This window comes from Pocillopora damicornis, chromosome 5 (genome assembly GCF_964200805.1).
Source record: "Pocillopora damicornis chromosome 5, jaPocDami1.2, whole genome shotgun sequence".
NCBI classification, from domain to species: domain Eukaryota; kingdom Metazoa; phylum Cnidaria; class Anthozoa; order Scleractinia; family Pocilloporidae; genus Pocillopora; species Pocillopora damicornis.
In genome coordinates, this window is record NC_142674.1 from 14,403,119 (window position 1) to 14,423,118 (window position 20,000).

A 20,000-nucleotide genomic window follows, 5' to 3' on the forward strand; every position below is an offset into this window, starting at 1 on the left:
GTCGAACGATCGATTAAATCTTACCGAGTTTGTCGAAATCATTCGACTAAAATCGGTTCATGTGGTTGCGCAACGATTAAAATCGAAGTCCTGGTATAGTCCTGATACGCGACAGATCACTCACAAACACAACACGATTAGAAACTAAAAATAACAATACGGGTAAAATTTCTGCACAGCCCCATACTATTGTTAAACAAATCTGTTTTCCCAATGGCAATGTATTGTTTTAGTCATTGTTTTCTCTATTCAAGAACTGAATGCATAATGAAGTATGGGGCTGTGCGGAAATTTTTACCACAATACGTTTTGGATCACACAAGATTGCAGTATTCACCATTTGTGAAAAAATCGCTGAGGTAATTTTTAGCTCATGCCAAGTCAATTTAACGGTCCTTTTATGTCCTTTTATGTTTATCACTGACAGCACCTCGTGCAATTTTTTTCCCCCGTTCACGCTGTATTGTGCTTCACTTGTTGATCTGCTGCCACTTCGTTCTCATGAGGCTCTACCCACATAATAGGTGGCAATCGAATTGTAGAATAAGTTACATGTACACAATTTATCTCCTGAAAGTAAAAAGGTCATCGATAACCTAGATTAAGTTTATGATAAATTGTTTAATCGTTTGTCTCATGATGTAGTCACTTGGGATGCAGATCGCGACGTTTAGACTGCTTGCTGCTTGTCTTCATCAGGCGATGGGGTCGATGCAATCGCATTAGATAGCCTTGATACAAATGGTAACGAGTGAGCAGTCGACCCCATCGCCTGATGAAGACTTGCAGCAAGCAGTCGAAACGTCGCGATCTACATCTGAACTGACTACATCGTGAGACAAACTATTACACAGTTTGTTATTACTTACCATCACGATGAACGATAACCTCTTTTACGATGTAGATCGAGTTTAATTCAAGAATTTTGCCATGTGAGAGATTATTAAGCGTTAATTGATTTCCGGTTGATTTTTTGCGATAAGTGACAGATGATTGAACAATAGGATCATATTATATATTTAAAAATGAGAGAGACCGGAGCGTGAGAGAGGGAAGGAGGGAGGGAGAGAGATATCAAGTTGATTTCATAAATAAAACGCGAAGTTTCGGAACATAGCAGATTCTTTAGTCTCATTTCCGACACAGTGGCACCTCCGACGGGACTCGCGAAGCATGGAGGAACTAACCAAAGAAGCAGAGGCTAAATTGCAAATGTTGCTGTAAACTAATGGAAAAATAGCAGATTTTTTAGTCTCATTTCCGACAGCCACAGGTTAAACAAAAGAGAAGTGTAAAGGAGTATGATCATACGGATTGTTTTAGTGGAATTCCGAATCCGAAGAAATTCTTTTTTCCCAGATGCGATCAACCTTAATCTTCTCTTTACTTTATTTCAATATTTGAATACATTGTAAAACACGCTGGTGATTGAAAATAGGAAGCTATCAGCCAAAAACCCTGCAATGCTGCCCTAAATTCCCCTAATTTACGTGTATGGAAAGTGCGCCGGCTAAAAGGAAGGAGTTCTACTCGGATCTGAAGAAAAGGCCAGTTTGATTTTCACACTAAGTGAAACGGCCATATGTCACGCTTTTTTTTTAAGTCACGCAAAAGCAGATTCGAGAAGCATTTGCAAGCAATTTTAAAAGAGAAATCAGTGCTCCAAAGGTATTCAAAATCAGTTTAATGCAATACCCTTGGTGACCTTGAGATATAACGAACACTTTTGCAAGTGAAAATATTTGTGTGAGTCAATTGGTTTTGAAATCGAATATCTTATTCATTCTTTCAGTGCTGGACCTGGGAGACTGACGAAAAAGCAGCAAGCAAATTTCTTGGTTAAAAAGTCATAGACCTTTTCTTAGTAACGATCCGGTATTTCTTCATGGCCACCGCTGCAGCACCTTCGTTTCATTCGTCAAAAGAGACAACCAATTACACCCGGCTGTGCAGGCTTCTGGTGGATGTCGGATCAGATGTCCTGAGAGAAGCATTTGAAAAGAAGCGTCTAACCGGTAACCTAGACACAGTTTTGTCCAGTCCTCCAGTCCATACAGTGCTACAATCACTGAAAAAGAAAGTGTTAAATCCCCTACAATGGGGCAAACTGTATCCTGCTGTCAGATGCTCAGTTTCATCGAAGAATTTCGATATAACTCTTCTTATGGTCTTGCTGAGGAACATTTGTGGTCTTGCTCCTCCAGCGACAGGCTGGGATACACTTCCTCCTGCCACAGACACAACCTTCGAGGCAGATATCGTTCGTATCAAGTGCTACAGAAACACAGTTTATGGTCATGTCAGCAACTCCTCAGTTGATGACCCAACATTCAATCAATACTGGCAGGACATCCAAGATTCATTGGTGAGACTAGGAGGAACTGGTTATCGAAGTGCTATTGATGATCTGAAGAAGGAATGCATGGACCCTGATTTCGAAGAACACTACAAAGAGCTTCTTAAACAGTGCATCATGGATGAAGTCAGCATCAAAGAAAAATTGGATGAAATTGGTAAAAGCCTGCATGAAATGACAGAGCAGTTTGGTAAAAGCATGGATGAATTAAAGGAAGCAATCGTTAACCCTATAAAGAAAGCAGAAGACAAAGGTATTGTGTATTGACGGTAAAATCTGTGCACGGCCTTTTGATCTTTCTTGAGAAAGGAAACTTGAAGAGGAAGATTGAAGGGCCTCTGATCAGAGGGTGATAAGCAATTTAACAATCAGTTCATTTTAGTATTATAGAATGCCTACCTTTAACAAGAGCTCAAACTCAGAGAAATATCTTCCACTAGAACTGACCCCTTTCTCTCTGACCCGAAATTGGAAAAAAGACCAGGTGTTGGCTTTTCCATGAATTTTTTGGGTGATAAGCGAGTTATTTATCTATTTTTTTATTCCTCATGCGAGGAGTAAAGAGAACTCACAGTTCAAATAGATTCCCTGCCAAGGTTATTTGCACCAAAAAAACTGCAGTAAGTCCTACAGTATTTGCCTGGTCGGGTTCGTCGAAAAAAAGAAATGGGAAAAAGATAAAATTCTTGATGAAGTGGAGACGACAGGACGCATTCTCTCCACTAAGTGTACTAAGGCCTCTGGCGTAAACACACACACAAAAAGTTTTCTAAGTCAAAGTTAGTTCCTCCCGTACCACAAATTCCTGGTACCGCAACCGAAATGGGTCGGTTAGTGCTGGTAATCACATGATTTAGAGTAAAATTTAGGATGAAACAGCGCCAGCAAATTTTTCAAAAGCGAACAAATTGCGCGAGCCTGTCGGGCGAGAGCAATTTTTAGTATTTAAATAAAATTTACAAGTGCTGCTTTATCCCAAATTGCACGAAAAAAAAAACATGCGAATACTTTTTAATAATACTAATAATTTTTAATTAGTTCTTTCTTTCTTTCCTTTTTTTTTTTTTTTTCCGTGTCATGGCTCGCTGGTTCGGCCGCTTGCCTTTACCTTGTGCTGGAGTAGTCGGGCTTTTCCCCAAAAATTTGGGTCGAGATTTTATACTCACCGTCACGAACAATCGGATTTTTGCACTCTTAGTCTTTTAGGTATCGGTCGACAGCAATAATCAGTACAAGAAAGATATCCCACGCCTCATGTAAGGTAATCCAGAACAGTATTAGATTCTGGATTCCACGCTGTGAGTGCTGGATTCCGGAATTCCGGAATCTTCCTCGTCTTTCTTACAAACTATTGCGTGAAATTCCACAAGAAGTTTGTTAAGGGCCTCCGATATATATTTTTCAATGCACAAACCTTCTAGACTTTTGGCCAGTTGTTTGTGCTTTGTTTTGTATTTTATTTTTTGCATTCTTCATCAAACTCTGGATTAAAAAGATTGTTACCTTCCCCTAACCTCTCCGCTATTTTATTTTGTTACGCTTTTGTGACTCTCCTAGCAATCAAACTGTTTCATCTGTCTACAATCAATTCCAACTTTCTGCTCTAAATCTCAACTTTCTGCGCTGTTTGGGATTAATTAACGTGTTCTCATCTAATGAGCGTTCTGAAATGTTTGCAGGCATATTATTAAGAATGAAATAATTTAACCTTCACACCAACCCCTTGCTACGCTTTTTCAATTGGTCTGTCGGAATTTGGTGTCAATTAATTGCGAACGGATTCGAGATTAACTTGCACCTTTGGAAAGCCTAATTAAAGCAAAACTCAGTGAGTGTGATAGTCAATGAAACAATCGCGTTTCAATGATTCTTCGTCGAGCATTGAAAAAGTTAGTACATGAATGGTTTATGAAAATAAATGGAGGTAACGGTTTTCTTTTCAGCTGTAGCAGAATACTCCGATGCGTTAAAAGAATCAATAAGAAGCCAAACCGAGTACCTCGCTAATGCCTCACCGGCCATGTCCAATGTGAGAACACACACACTATACTTTATTTCATGCAAATCATTTTGCCATCTCCACCCGCAAATAGCAAAAGCTAGACGAGGCAGGCGGAGAGGAAAGGTTACAGCAGTCATAACAGATAATATAATAATTGTAAAGTAACTAAATAAACTATCTGGATAAATAAGAACTACTGAAAAAAAAACAAGCTAAAGTTACAAAATATATAGTCTTACAGAATGATATTACAATCAAATTTACTACTAACAGAACTATCAATTATATACATTGAGTCGAGGATGCAGAATTTGCCATTTTTTGTAGGAGAATGGGCACTTCAACATAATCGTCCTCTGCTTCCATTATCGAGAGCAAAAAGTCATGAAAATTTTTCTTAAAAGCTCCTTTGGAGAGTTGACGAAATTCGTTAGGAATTGCGTTCCAAAGTTTAGCTCCAAACCTGGAAAAAGAATCTTGATTTAGATTCAGTCTTGAAGTTTGAACATAATAATTTCCAGACGAAGAAAACCTGGTCTCATGCCTGTGCTTTGAATTAGCTTTAGTGAAGAAATCACAGATGTTAGACGGAGCATTCATGCAGGAAACGTCAAACATTATAGAAGATACTTTTTCAGCATATAACATTTGTAGGGGTAGAATTTTCGAGGAAATAAATAAAGGCACAGCATGGGCTCTAGGTTCAGAAAAGTACATCAAACGAAGGGCTCGTTTTTGAAGCACGAGGATTTTTTTTAAATGGGGTTTGGCAGCTTGACCCCAAGCCGCCAAACCATATGTCAGATGAGGCAAGATCAATGATTGATAAATATTTAAAAGGGTTGTACGTGGGACGAAGTGCCTAAGACGGGCAACAACACCAACAGTTCTGCTTATTTTTAATGCAACATTATTTATTTGAAATTTCCAGCTTAAGTTGCTGTCCAATAGGACGCCAAGATATTTAACATGGTCTTCGCACTGAAGCGTGGTAGGAATTTGAGTACAGTTATCGATCATTTCAATGTTAATCGAGTAGTTCAACTTACGTTGATATGGACGAAAGATAACATAGTTTGACTTTTTAGCATTGAGCGTTAACTTATTTGCATTGAGCCAGTCAGAGACTTTGAGCAGTTCGCTATTGACGGTTTTTTCAAGAGATTTCAAATTAGAGTCAGCATACAACAAGCTCGTGTCATCAGCAAAGAGATAGAATGACAATTTCGCTGAAGAGTTGTGAATATCGTCAATATAGATTAAGAATGACAGAGGACCAAGCACAGACCCCTGTGGGACACCACATGAGATCATACATTCGGTAGATAAGTTAAAACCCACTTCAGTTACTTGTGAACGACCGAGAAGGTACGAGGCAAACCAAGCATTGATAATTCCTCTGATGCCAGAACAGATCAATCGACGGGTATGACGAGTGTTCACAACAAGAGTACATTGCTAGTGATTCAGATGAAAAGTACCCAAATAACGCCAAAAAGAAAATGCCAGTAGCAGCACTGTGTGCCAAGCTTATCAAAAGAAAAATACTGAGAGGTTCAGTCGTCATGATCACGTCAAGACCCGATGAATCTGACAAAATAAAAGCCAAAGACATCTATTTTGATAGATAAGTTGAAATTACAGGATTTTCCGAGCCACAAGTAAAAGAATACATTGCAAAGTATTTTAAAAACAACGACCGAATGAAAAATATTGTAATTGACCACATTACAAAGAATGTCAATCTTATCAGCTTTGCCCACATTCCTGTGCTCTGTTTTCTTATGTGCTCCTACTTTGAATATACTCTACAGCAATCAAAGAAGAATAATCCTCTCCCGGTGAAAACAGGTGACCTTTATGATGAAGTGGTCAACATGTTCGTGCAAAAGCACGATAAAAAGAAAAGAGCCTCTCTCGAAGAGACTCTGGATGAATTATCAGAGCTGGCTGCTCAACTTCTTCTGGAGAGGAGGTTTCTTTTCCTTAAAGAGGATTTGAAAACTCTTGACTTACACGAGTTTGAAAGGCTGTGTGGAAGCGGTCTTCTTCATTGCGGTCCTCCTTTCAGAAAATCTTTTTCTACGACGACTAAAGATTTTTTTTTTTACACACTTGACTGTCCAAGAGTACTTAGCGGCTCGTTGGTTTGTAAAGACAAGAACAATCCCCCCCAGACACGTGTCTACAGAAGTAGTTCTATTTATGTCGGGTATTTTGTCCAAGCAAAAAGACAACGAATTTGTGGAAAAGTTGATTATCAACAAATTTCTCAGCGACGACCTATCAGCAGATGAATGCACAAGGGGGCTTTTAATTTCTAAATGTCTCCTACAATACGAAGACATCGAGTTTACTAAGGGAATAGTAAGGAGATTTCACGACATATTCTGCATACGTAATGGACGTTTTGATCTTTCTCGCGTCGGGATGGCGTATGTGGACTGCCCTGTTGTGTCTTTTACATTAAATGTTTTTGGTGCGCTCAATGCCGAGGAGGAATCTGAATGGAATAGAATCACCACGCTTGAACTGAGTGGTGGGGAGGTTACCGATGCCGGTATTGCCAGTCTATGTCAAGAAATACAGACACCAACATGTAAAGTCACCGAACTTCATCTGGGTCATAATCAGATCACCGATGCCGGTGTTGTCAGTCTTTGTCAAGCATTACAGGCACCAACATGTAAAGTCACCGAACTTGATCTGGTTGGTAATCAGATCACCGATGCCGGTGTTGCTAGTCTATGTCAAGCATTACAGACACTAACATGTAAAGTTACCGCACTTAATCTGCGTGGTAACCAGATCACCGATGCCGGTGTTGTCAGTCTCTGTGAAGCATTACAAATACCAACATGGAAAGTATGGGGAGCCATTTGTGCCAAAATTATCACTCGTTAGTGATGAAACTCAATCGTTAGAGCTATCAACAAATCATGTTTTAAAATCAATTTAGTCTCCGCTCTAAAAAATGTTCAATCATTAGCCCTAAGCCTCAATCGCTTGTGTTGTTCCACCAATCGCCGTTGTAAGACTCCAATTAAAAGCGCCAGTTGTAAATCGCTGGTGTTCCGAGACAGATCGATAGCGCTTAATATCAATTATAGGTTTTAATGTCAGTTGATAGTGTTAAACGAGTATGGCTTGTGTTATTTGTAAAATACAGAAATTGTAACGATGCCAATCGTCAGTGCTGCCACCAATCGTTTGTGATAAGTACAAATCGCTACCGCAAAACATCAATCTTTAGTGCTAGTATCGACTTATTATCGATTTCAACTTGAACCAGCTTGTTTAGCAAAGATGAACCAATCAAATCTTGCTTACTTTCTTGCAATCTGATAAGGGACATTAAAATCCAAAAACATATTTTAAATAGTTCTTTTTTCATACTTATAAATGCCAGGCTATGTCAAGCATTGCAGACACCAACATGTACAGTCACCGCACTTAATCTGCGTATAGTATCAGATCATCGATTCCGGTTTTGTCAGTCTATGTTAAACATTACGGACACCAATATGTCAAGTAACCACACTTTGACAGAGATGGGTGTTTACACAATCCTGATGTTAACCTGGATCGAGTAAACGACATCATCAGTTTCGTGATCAGAATATTTCATGATTTTTTCCAAATTTAACTTTCTACGGAACTAATGCAAACATTTCACAGGGGAATTCTCTATTATGCTTCTCAAGTTCAAAGAGGTGAAAACTTGATTACGGAGGCACTTCAGTGTTTGACGTTTAAGATAGGTGAACCGATTGCAGAAAGGAAAAACATGATTTGCTTTGAAGGGAAAAGAAACTGACTCTAACGACTCTTAGTTATCTCAGCCGGATAGGACACCTTATAAGCAGAAGAACGAGTTCGTGTCTAAGGTAGGGAATCCTGCATCGTCAACGAGCTGTCGTCTTTAGGTTAGAATCTCATTGTCTCGGAAGTTCTTGGAGTTCAAATGTATCTTGAGGGATTGTTTTCTTTGTAAACCGTTGACAACACAACGCAAACCTGCAACAATGGCTCGAAAAGCAAGTAACATCGAACAACAAGAGACGCTTATACTTACGAGTGTTAACGACATCAGTGACGTTTTTATAAGACTCAGGAGCCTGTTAAAAAGCTGAACAAAAATGCACACAATTAACACACATTTTCTTTTTTTAAGATTTCAACAGCTTTTGATGCAGTGCCATGGAAGCTACAGCATGAAAACGAATTTTAAAAAAAAAGGCGGCCATTTACTGATTCGTTACCTCTTCCATAACCAGTTTTGGGGAAGCCACTCTTATTGAGATTCCTTTGGATTTAAGACCATTGAGAACTTCTTGATAGTCAATATTTCAGCTGAAAGAGAATGGAAAGGACAATTAAAACTGCATGAATGGAACTATGTTTATGACTAGGTCAAGTTGGACCAGCTGATGACTTTATTCTTAGTACTACTAACACACACCGTGACTTTGATTTTGATAATGCCCTTCCCTGAAGAAAAATGGATAGAGATAGATAGATAGATAGATAGTTTATTATCAAGAACCTTGCAGCCACAGGCTGAATTACGTTTGATTTACAATAAAATATATACTACAAAAAATACATGGCTAAGAAGAACTAATTAAAAAGACAAAAATATATAATTAAGAGGAAAACAATATTACATCATTGCTTTATGGACATAGTGATGGATAAAACTATTTCGAGTACGAATGGTGTGGAGGCGCCGTGTAGTAAAAGAGTGCTGACTCCTTAAATTGACTTCGCACTCATTCTTGGGAGGTAGTAAGCTATAGAGCTTGTGCGAGGGATTAGACAGGATGGAATTAAAAAGCTTATCACATAAGAACTCGCGGCGGTTGTGTAAGGGAACTAGACCAGTCAAAAGAAGCGCCTCATTGTACGAACAATCTGGATAGATAATACGTAAAGCTCGCCTTTGACATCTCTCAAGATCTACTGAAAGGTATTGCGGGAGGCTATGATGATAAACAGGGCATGCATATTCAGTGACAGGCCTAATACAAGTCAAATAGAAGAGCAAAAGTTCCTCCGACTTGACTTGTGCACGCTTAAGCTGACGCAAAAAATACAGGCGCTTGTTTACTTTCTTTACAACTTCGGATACGTGATTATTCCACGTAAGATCGCAAGATATCTGCAAACCTAAGATCTTTGCTTGCTCTACACACTCTAAGTCCTGATCATTAACCTTAATTGGATCAAAGTTCTTTCTAGAGTGACTGAATGTTATGCGCAGTTCCTTGCACTTGGTTTCATTTAATTGGAACTTGTCAGCAGAAGCTTGCGTCGCGAGTTCGTCAACCGCTTGTTGGACTTTGCTGACCTCAGACTTCATGACTGTTTCAGAAATAGTGGAGTCATCGACATATTTCCACATGTCTGTACCCGGGATGATGAGGTCGTTTATCATAATAGTAAATAACCAGGGGCCAAGTTTTGTGCCCTGTGGGACCCCTGATGGGATGGCCCCCCACTCCGAGTAACAGTCCTGACTAAGTTTAACACGCTGTCGGCGACAGGACAGAAAGTCCACTATCCAGTTAATTATTCCGCTTGGAAGATCGTATGAAATGAGCTTCTGAACTAGGATCTGATGGTCAATAAGGTCAAACGCCTTGCGGAAGTCAAAGAGGATGGTTCTGACAGTTGCACCGTTCCCATCCGTAGCACTAAGCCATGAGTGAACCATGCTTATTAGTGCTTGTGTCGTACTGGAACCTGGCACAGTCCCAAACTGCCGTACATCCACTTTCGCCAAAACAACAGGCTTGAGGAAACTCTCCACGACGAAATCTTCAGCAACCTTAGAAAGCACGGGAGTTAGGGATATTGGACGTAGATGTTTGTTTACATCGTGTATTGGATTTTGCTTTGGTACTGGAGTGATGTTAGCGTCCTTCCAAGACTGAGGCAACCGTGCCTCCTTAAACGAACAGTTAAGGATATCAGTCACAGGCAGTGCTAGTAAATCTGCATTCTCTTTAAGAAGCCAACCGGGGATTCCGTCCGGACCGGTTGCCTTAGTTGGATTTAAGGCGGATAGCTTCTTTAAAACAGAGAATTCTGATACCTGGAAAGCACTCTCCTGGTCAGAGTTGGTTGAGGTGCTAGGTGAAAGGGGGGTGAAGACGCGCATAGGAGCCAAGAACGCCTGGTTGATGGTGTTAGCAATGTCTATCGTGCTTGGAGGCGAACCTCTCTGACCACAATCAATATGTTGGTAGAGGGTAGCTGGATTAACGCCTCTAGATAGATAATATATATATATATATATATATATATATAAATATCCATTTCAAAATACTTTCTGGGAAAATGGGAAAGAAAAAATCATAACAAACAAACATATTTGCTTACACGTTTCAAACCTTATCCAACCCAAGGATTGAAACCAGGAAATGCTGTGGTCATTTTGCATTTTTTATGTCATCATGCTTTCAAATCAAGAAACAATATTGCGTATAATAAATTATATGAACTTACCGCTCCGTGACACGTGGTAGCAAACGCCTGGTTCATTCCCTTTTCCGTTCCTGTCAAAACATAACTGAAAACCAAACAAAACATGGAACAATTTGGGTCTCCATGTCTGCTCAAGATAACCAATAGTTTCGTCCCTCGTGAAAAAGTGTTTTTCATAAGGCTATATGTATAGGGATCGAAAACACCAACAATAATAGCAAACACCTACAATAACAACAATACCTTTGAACGTTACTTCCCCGAGACTACTTTTTAACTTACCTACACCTACACTACCTACCTACACCTACACCTACACTTTACCTTACCTACACGTGCCCATGGTTCCTCCAATCAGTACAGGTTGACCAGTCAACTGATAAAATAATGGACAAGACGATGAGTACATGTATCTCAGCAAGAGCAAAGAAAGTTTTCATTAATTTAGAGTCGTGAAACAAAACGCTGCCTGTTGAGCCACCCGCGCCCTCAGTCGAGAAAAAGGAGCCAAGGAAGAAGCGAATAAATGAACCCGAAGACAAAAGAACGTAAAAGTAAAACAAGAAAGGTGCTTGCCCCCAAAAGGAAGTATGGTGCTCTGCGGGTTCCAATCATCGAGCGATTGAAGGGAAACGGAGGGAAGGGAGAATGAACGTGACGAAGAATGCGATTAAAACTGGGAAAGAAATAGCCCAACACGAAAAGTGTTGGACCAGTAAAAAACCTTGGAGCGAACGACTGTAAGCACTCAAACAACGATTTCTAACTTAAAAAAAGTAAAATAAAATAAACCTTAAACCTTGCGATCGAAAGGAGTAGTAAACAGTGAATAGCCGACCTGATAATCCAATGGGATAAGCGGATGATGAGGAGGAAATGCACGGGTTGATCCTTTCCTGTGTACTAAGAGAGTCTTCTGTACACCGTTCGTTCAGCTGACCATTGACCGCAATGTGAAAATCGACTCAACAGATACCAATAACGGAGAAAAGAGATAAAGTCAATTTATATTACACCTATCACAGCGAAACTTCCCCAAAACCATCCAACTATAATTGCACTGGGAGCAATTGCTCATGTAATGACGTATAGAGCTATCATTTCGGTAGATGTGGTAAATTAATCAAGGCTCGTTATCCCTACTCTACTAAATTAGATGCCTGGATAAAAATACTTGTTGGAGCAACTGCAAACAAAGCTTAAGGGAAATTCTACTTTAGCAAGTTCCACTTAATAGATGTCATTACAAGTTTCTTTGTCAATGTAGACGGCCATGACAAGTGCAATTGTAGTGGAATACTTGACAAAATACAAACTTAATGCACAGACTTAAATGCACTACACTGTTAGCAAACCTGTCTGTCGTTGACTTCAATCTTGTCCCTTTTCATGGCTTTCTCCATTTCTACCAATGCATCCGTAAAATGAAGAAATCAAGAATGCATGACTCGGGTGACAGCGATCACCTGGAAAATAATCAAGTCTTGCCTTCTGTGGAGACATAAGTTAAGTCGATAATACATTCATTTATCTATCGTAAAGAGAGGAACGGTATATAAACCATTTACCAGTGGCCACTTGATGTCCAAGTCCTCTACTGCCACTGTGGATCATCACACAAACCTTTTAAACATAAATTATATAATTATTGACAAGTTCATTAGCAACCAAACTAACCCTAAACCAAAGAGTTCTAAGTGAGACCCAGTTGAAGCTGTTCGAGTTGGTAGTCGTGGTAGTTGGTAACTAAACGAGTAACAATAAACACAACAACCGAGAGATAATTATTATGAGGTTTGAAATGTAACGAGAGAGACTAAGAAAAGATCTTTCCTACAAGCTCAAGAGAAATATCAAGCAGCTTTCCTAAAAGATATTCAATTGCTCACATGCCTCACTCCTTGCAAGTCAGAGATCCCATGAGTGACTAAGACTTAATTTCTACTTACAATATCAATACAATATCAATCAGAAAGGAATAAAGAAAAATATCAATTTGCAGATAATTAGTTGATCCAATACTTAATTCTCTGAACGAACATCATAACAATTGTATGGTTGACAGTATGGAGAATTACAAATTTGATCTGGGAGTTAAAGGGTTAAGACGTAAGTGCCCTTTTTTCTACCTGTCCAAGATGATCAACTCCCATCTTCTTTGCAGCATAATTGTCGTAAATTTCATCCACAACCTGGATTTCCGCATAGTGATTCCCCGCTCCAAGAGTGCCAAGCTAATCAGTGGAGAAGATAAGCCATAACAGTTATCCTTCGTCAGCTTTAGGGTTTCTAATGCTGACAAAGGGTTAACATTCGAAACGTCAGCGTTAGGAACTCTTAACGGTGGCTAATTTACTCATCAATTCAGTTCATAAATCATCTTATCCTGCTATACCCCCTAACGATACAGCACCGCAAATTCCCTAAAAACCTACCATTTTACTTAACTCAAAGCCTACTTAGAGCTTGAAGTAATCTGTACGTTTGAGAACAATTTTGGTCGAAAGGCGAAAGTGATCTGGACGCCACTGGCTACTAACACTGTACAGTCATGGATGGAAACTCGTGCCACTTTCTCGCAAGATTAGACCAGGGCGTGGAATTGCGCCTAATACAGGCGCCAATGCGACTAAATTTTTCACTTTGGCGACCAAATCCTGAAAGTTAGTCGCCAAATTGGCGACTAGAACGTTTCATCATAACCTTACCAAGAGATATAGTGAATTAAAAAGATTTGCAAAGATAAATCCGCGGCAAACTTCCTCGTTAAGTTTGTTTCCAAGACGTAGCACATGCATCTCGATCGATAACTAGACGCCATCTTGGATTTAGATGAGCCTGAACGCTGTATATCATCCATCCTAGTGTCCACTTTGTAGCACGTTAAAGATCTTTTCCCTAACTTAATTTTGGAGAGTCTATCTAGAACGCTGACAGCGTAAAGAAAGATTTTGTTTGTCTTTGAGAATGGCGACCAACTTTTTTTGAATTGGCTACCACTTTGAAGAATTTAGGAGCCAAGTGGCTATCAGAAAAAAAAAGTTTATTTCACGCCCTGCAGACGCAACTTGTTCTAAAATCAATCGCGACATGGTACTATATGTAGCCTCCCTCCCTCCCTCCCCCTCCCTAGCTCTGTAGAGTTTGCTCAATTTCGTAATGAGCTGCAAAGAATCAGTCATCAATTGCGCTACCCTCGTCGCGCAGTCAACGCTCGTATCAAACGCTCCTGCTTATTTTATTCAGTAAGAGCTATAAATGAAACTTCTGTGCTTCTGTATTTACCTGCGGCAAGCCTCGTTTCTTTGCTCTTGCACTAACTTTTCCAGGGTCAGCCTCCAGCATTCGTCCGTACTCTTCACAATGCTCCTTATCCTCAGCCCAAGCATAACCTGTAATGAGAAGACAAAATTACATACAACTAAGAAGCCTTCAGATGAACACCAGTGACACCTTAAATATGACCGTCACGATTTTCAACTTCCAATTTTGTTCACCTTAACCCTTTCCTTCCCAGGTAGCCCTGCAGGGCTACCTGGACCACACACAAAAAGCTCCAGGCGTTCCTCGTGTTACAACCGTGAAGTCGGAGTCTGGGTACGATTAAAAGCCATCAGTGTTGTTTTGAGTCTTATTCTGGCTAGTTTGGGACGTTTTCCTCGCAATTTTTTGCCTTTCTCGGATAGTTACACCTTTCTTGTTTATCATCAGGATATTTAAAAATGGCGACTTGTCGAATTCGAGAAAATTTGTCTGTAGAAGAAGTTTTAGAGCGGCTAGATGCGATGGACGCCGATCCATCGATCGCTTATGACTCGTCTGAGTCAGAGATCGAAGATGAGGAAGTTGTGGCCGTTTTTCCTGAGAATTCAGTGGGAATTGAGGATAATTCTGGCGACAGTCCTTCTTTATCGGATGAAGAATGCGAGTCTTCGAGTGAAAGTGAGGTAGATCGTCGTGAATATGTGAGAGAACAGCGACAAGACAGGTCTCGACAGCTTCGAGAAGCCATTGGCAGAGCACGTGGTCGAAGAAGAGGCCAAGGAGCGGTGAGAGCCAGAGGGAGGAGAGGAGGAAACCGAGGAGCCAGAATCCAAGATGGCGGCCAACAATATGTTTGGTTAGAGGAAAACAGCAGGAGAAATTTAAAACAGTTTACAAGTGCTGTTGGGCCAACAAGACGAGGTGAGAGGAGGCAGGCAAGTGCTCTTGAGTACTTTGAACTGTTTTTTGACCACCATGTGTGGAATTTGTTATTGACAATGACAAACCTGAATGCACAAAGGAAGAGGGCTGCTGGTACTGATGGTGGGGCCTGGAAAGATGTGACCCTGGAAGAACTGAAGGCATTCTTTGGACTAAACATTGCCATGGGAATTGTGAAATTGCCTGAGGCTAAAATGTACTGGCAGCAGAAATGGCTTACTAATGTTCCTGCCTTTGGTCAAGTCATGCCCAGGAATCGCTTTTTCCAGATTTTGCGCTATTTGCATGTCTCTGATGATGCTGCTATTGTTCCTGTTGGACAACCAGGATACGATAAGTTACACAAAATAAAGCCACTATTGGAACTGCTTTTTCCTAACTTTGAAAAAGCTTATAATCTCCATAAGAACATATCTATTGATGAATGTATGATTCCTTGGAGGGGGCGTTTGTCCTTCCGCCAGTTTATTGCAAGTAAGCCAATCCGTTTTGGCATCAAAGTCTGGGTCTTGGCAGATTCAGAAAGTACATATATTTATAGGCAGCAATTGTATATAGGGAGAAATCCAGGGGAAAGGGCAGAGGTGGGACTAGCAACTAGGGTGGTAAAGGAATTGTGCACTGGATTGGAGGGTTTTGGCCATCATTTATATACTGATAATTTTTACACAAGCGTGGATCTTTATCAGTATTTATTTGAAAACAGTATTTATGCTTGTGGGACCATCAAGGGATCGAGGAAGAATTTTCCGAATGAAATATTATTTGAAGGGACCAGGGGCTTGGCCAGGGGCACATATCAATGGCGGATGTGTGGTCCACTTCTTGCTGTTGGGTGGCTAGACAGCAAAGCTGTTTATTTTTTGTCTACCATTCACCCCCCTGAATTTCCACGTCGGGCAAATGCTGAGGCAAGGGTTGTTCGGCGAAGAGGGGCGGGAGAGGGAGGGGAAAGTGGAGATGTCCCTTGCCCACCCTTGTTGAAGGATTATAATAATTGCATGGGTGGGGTTGATCAAGCTGATCAAATGCTAAGGTATTACACTTGTATCAGGAAAACAGTGAAGTGGTACCGTCGTGTTCTTTTCCATGAGGTAGAGGTGGCCTTTCACAATGCCTTTGTCATTGAATGCCATGAAAGGGAGGGAACAAACAGACCTAGGAGGGTTGCTTTGGACTTCAGGTATGAGTTGGCCGAGGGTCTGATAGGGAATTCCCGTACCCAACCAAAGACCCCAAATGCGCCACGAAATGAGGAGTTACGACTCCAAAATGTGGGTGCACATATGCCAGAAATGCTTGCAACTAGGGGAAATTGTTCTGTTTGCAGCAAAAAAATAAGACTATCTCATAAAAATGACTTCAAAGATGTTCCCAAGGATAGGTCACCCCCAGTTCCATATGTGCCACGCCCAAGCATATTTTGCAGGGTGTGTAATGTTTTCCTGTGCATCCAGAAGGATCACAACTGTTGGGGTGATTATCATTCTAAAGTAGAGTACTGGAGATAGAATTAATTTTGTAGACAATTTTACCTTGCATTTTAAACATTTGGGTCTTGCTACAGGCTTTGTAAATTGAAAAATGTTAATTTTTTATATTAAAATATATTTTTTATTAAGTTTATTAATATTTTATTAGAAGCTGTGACTATATGACACTGTATTAAATGATATATTCTTAAAAAGAAATGTCTAAAGTTTCATTTGATATCTCATTTATGGTAGTATGTTGACCATTAAACAACTTAGAAACATTTATTTGTTGGTCCTCTTGTATCCTTAAAATCCACCCCCGGGAGCCTGGGAATGAAAGAGTTAATACCAGGTAACGTAATTTTAAATTCTTTTAAAATACTTCTTTGAGATGGCACATGTACAATGTATATCTAAATTTCCCAGTGACCCTTTCTCTGTTGTTCACTTCTCACTTGCCTCTTTCCGATAAAAACTACCCATTAAGCACCCTTATTTGGAATTTCCTAACTTACCATCACCCAAATAAACTCGAAAATGAATTAAAAACATCCTCACACCTTCTATTAACTGCATGGCTTTCATAAGACACCCCCTTAAAAATACAACCTAAAAGAAAAGTTAGGAAAATGGCCAACCTTCTCTTAAGGACCAATCCATCCCCATTGAGAGAGCTTCCTCGAGATCTCTGTTGGAGAAAATGATAAGAAATATTAAAATGACTACAGAAAAAAAGTAATGGACCCAATACAGTGTTAACATTTTAACTCCCATGAGTGACCAAGACAGAATTTCTCCTTACAATCTCAATTTACTATCAAGCAGACAAGTAATAAGGATAAAGAAAAATATCAAGTTGGGAATCACTGGTATCAGTTGATCCAATATCAAATTCTCCAAACTATCATCATAGGGATAGTATGACAGAAAGTAAGGAAAATTACCAATGAAATCTTGAGAGTGAAAGGGTTAAGCTTGTAACTGAAGTCAGAATAAACAGCTTTGACTGACAAGTTGTACAAGAGATGAAAAACTCAGCTTACTTTGCACCCATGGGAATAACACCTTTAGAGCCAACACCAACAGGAATATGATCAAAAAGTGACTGAAATGAGGAGAAAAAAAAAGAAACAAATATTATGGAAATTAGGAAATGTTAGCATAACTAACAAGAAACATGAAAACAAACAAACAAACAAAACAACAAACAAAAAACCAAAACAAACCAAAACAAACTAAAACAAAAAATAAAACAGTTCTCTTAAATGTTTTGCTGGTTTGCAAATGTTTCAGATAACTGAAGTCCTCTGTGCTTAGTACGTGAAAGATACATTGTGTAAGTACATGTACATGTAGAAATGCACCCAGCCTGAGGCAAGCTAAAGCAGGCAAAATTATGGCAGGTGAGTGCTCAGTATCCTCTAGGTGAAAATTATATCTTTCTTAGATACTTGTAGCAGAGGAGTGGGGAGAGAAAGAAATTTGTACCAAGGGGGTAAATGACAGTCAAAAGGAAGAAGAGGAAATTTAACCATGATGTACTTTACCCTGTACCTGTGCTAATTGTTCTTTAACAGGTTTGACATCCTTCTCATCAAGGTTTGTCCTCAGTAGTCGCACTCCACAGTTGATATCAAAACCAACACCACCTAACACAGATGATCTTTTGTATGAGTACTTCTCATGATTATAAACAATAAGAACTTCTTCAAAATCACATTTAGATGGGAGACTTCTTTTAAAGTAATCATACAATGAAAAAATACATTTCAAGAACAAGAAGTTGTCAAAAATTTTGTGATCAGTGCCACAAAGACTTGAACAATTTTTAAATAATATGCATGTTTTATGGCCAATTGAAAGCCATGCAAAGAAATGGCTTGTGTTTGTCATCACCATCTTGCATAACAAGTAAATATAAAAGGACCAATTCAGAACAAACTCAAAGAATAGCATATAAGGTATTTCATTGCTACTTTGGTCTTGCTACACTAGCTTGTAATTTTGATCAATCATTAATAAATCTGTTCATCAATTCATTTATGAAGTAGACTTTTTTTTAACTTTACCAGGAGAAACAACTGCTTCCGGAAGAGACATGTCAAAGGCTGCCATATTCCCTACAAAAAGAGAAAAAAAAGAAATAAAAGAAATAGAGTCCTGCTCAAAGGGGAGTTTCCAAATTACTTCTTTTGTGAGAGACAAGCACCCCTTCACTTTTGGCACCTTGTCTCATAAGAGTCACATAAATGCTATGACTTAGAATTCTGTTAATAAAAAGAAAGATTGCTCCATCTCAAGGAATTGTAATTATAATTTTTAAATCAGTTTTTAACTACTTTGTCAGAGAATTGCAAAATCCCTTCCAATGAAGGGTAATTACCATAGCAAATAAGAACAAAGATGAGACTATCAACTATGAACATGCAACCAACTTTAAGAATGAGAGAGCAAGAATGACTTAATTTTGATTGCTTTCAGTATTGCCTCTGAATGGTTGAAGCATACTGTTACTTTTCTAGAACCACTGAGCAATTAGCCTAATTTTATATAAAAAAAAATAAAATCCAATTTAAACCTGGGTTTTAATTTACAATCAATTGGACATTACATTTTATTTATTACAGATGTGTGAGTTGTAACTTACCAATAGCAAACCCATAGCCAGAATGAACATCTGGTAGTCCAACTGATCTTTGAGGGCCAAGTAAAAAATATGAGTAAACATTTCAGAATAGAAACGGAGATACATAGCCTTTTTTTATTACTGTTGTTTGGTGGTATTGCTTTGGCATGTTGTCAAAATTACAGATTTTTCCGTTAAAAAAAAAAAAAGATGATAAAAAAAGGTTCTCCCTGGGGTTATATTGTCATTCATATAGTCCTATTGATGAGATGACAAGTTCTTTCAGAGATGACAAATCCATCTAAAGATGAATGATATTGTTTCTGAAAGTACTTTTTTCAGGACTTCTTTAGCCTGGAAAAAATATGTGGATTTTCCCTGAGAAGGATATTAGGATACTGGTATTCGATTCATACAATTTCAGAATTTTCTGAAAGTATTGAGGAGGAAATAAAATTTTACCACAGAGAAAGTTCAACAAATCAAAATTCTGAAATAATGCGATACCTGGATCTAACTGGATAACTGGATGCTCTATTTGGCACCACTTTAAGTGAAATCTTTATGTGAAAATACTATGGAAACACAAACTGTATAACAAGAAACTCTTCTGTCATCTCCACTTTATACTTTCTCTGCTTCCCATGAGTACAGGGTCAGTTTGTTAAAAGCTGAGTTTAGACAACTAACAGTCAGTGTGAAATCTGATTTCATATCTGAAAGCTTTCAAATAAAATTCAGTATGTACAATTCTTTTAGTCTGCAATTTGATGATTGGATGCTCTAAAGAAATTATAGCAAATTATTCTAAAAAGGCTTTTAAACAAAAAATTGAACACACCCTGA

The 20,000-nt window shown here is 39.1% G+C and overlaps 2 protein-coding genes and 1 long non-coding RNA gene across 4 annotated transcripts in view; 1 reads left to right on the forward strand and 2 right to left on the reverse strand.

Annotated features, from left to right (window-relative positions):
• Positions 1-7,845, forward strand: part of LOC113670761 (uncharacterized) — an 8,552-nt gene extending 707 nt beyond the window's left edge. Inside the window, 4 exon segments of the mRNA XM_089205911.1 lie at positions 1,793-2,609; positions 4,300-4,519; positions 5,761-6,457; positions 6,459-7,845. Coding sequence (XP_089062037.1) covers positions 1,886-2,609; positions 4,300-4,519; positions 5,761-6,457; positions 6,459-7,262 — 2,445 coding nt within the window. The 5' untranslated portion in view covers positions 1,793-1,885 and the 3' untranslated portion in view covers positions 7,263-7,845.
• A 2,834-nt stretch (positions 7,846-10,679) lies between these two features.
• LOC149045505 (uncharacterized) overlaps positions 10,680-20,000 on the reverse strand; it is a 162,794-nt gene continuing 153,473 nt past the window's right edge. The window contains exon 4 of the long non-coding RNA XR_016187269.1: positions 10,680-11,223. This is a non-coding gene — a long non-coding RNA (uncharacterized LOC149045505). The remainder of the gene's footprint in view (positions 11,224-20,000) is intronic.
• On the reverse strand, positions 12,273-18,792 carry LOC149045506 (RNA-splicing ligase RtcB homolog). 2 transcript variants are annotated; one of them, XM_089208214.1, is made up of 7 exons: positions 18,598-18,792; positions 18,083-18,177; positions 17,572-17,633; positions 17,167-17,216; positions 14,133-14,239; positions 12,977-13,081; positions 12,273-12,470 (listed from the first exon to the last, which is right to left on the reverse strand). In XM_089208214.1, exons 1-7 carry the CDS (start codon positions 18,641-18,643, stop codon positions 12,375-12,377), a joined length of 561 nt encoding a protein of 186 aa, XP_089064340.1. In that variant the 5' UTR covers positions 18,644-18,792; the 3' UTR covers positions 12,273-12,374. The 2 variants fall into 2 exon arrangements, with proteins under 2 accessions (XP_089064340.1, XP_089064339.1); XM_089208213.1 differs by having other exon boundaries at positions 18,083-18,792.

Bases quoted from the DNA above. Each gene is read 5' to 3' on its own strand.
- LOC149045506 (XM_089208213.1), bottom strand. From the start codon at position 18,484: ATGCTATTCTTTGAGTTTGTTCTGAATTGGTCCTTTTATATTTACTTG. The intron at 13,082-14,132 runs GTAAATACAGAA...TCCACTGATTAG, and splicing joins AGAAACGAGGCTTGCCGCAG to CTTGGCACTCTTGGAGCGGG. The intron at 12,471-12,976 runs GTAGAAAAAAGG...TATGTTTAAAAG, and splicing joins GAGTTGATCATCTTGGACAG to GTTTGTGTGATGATCCACAG.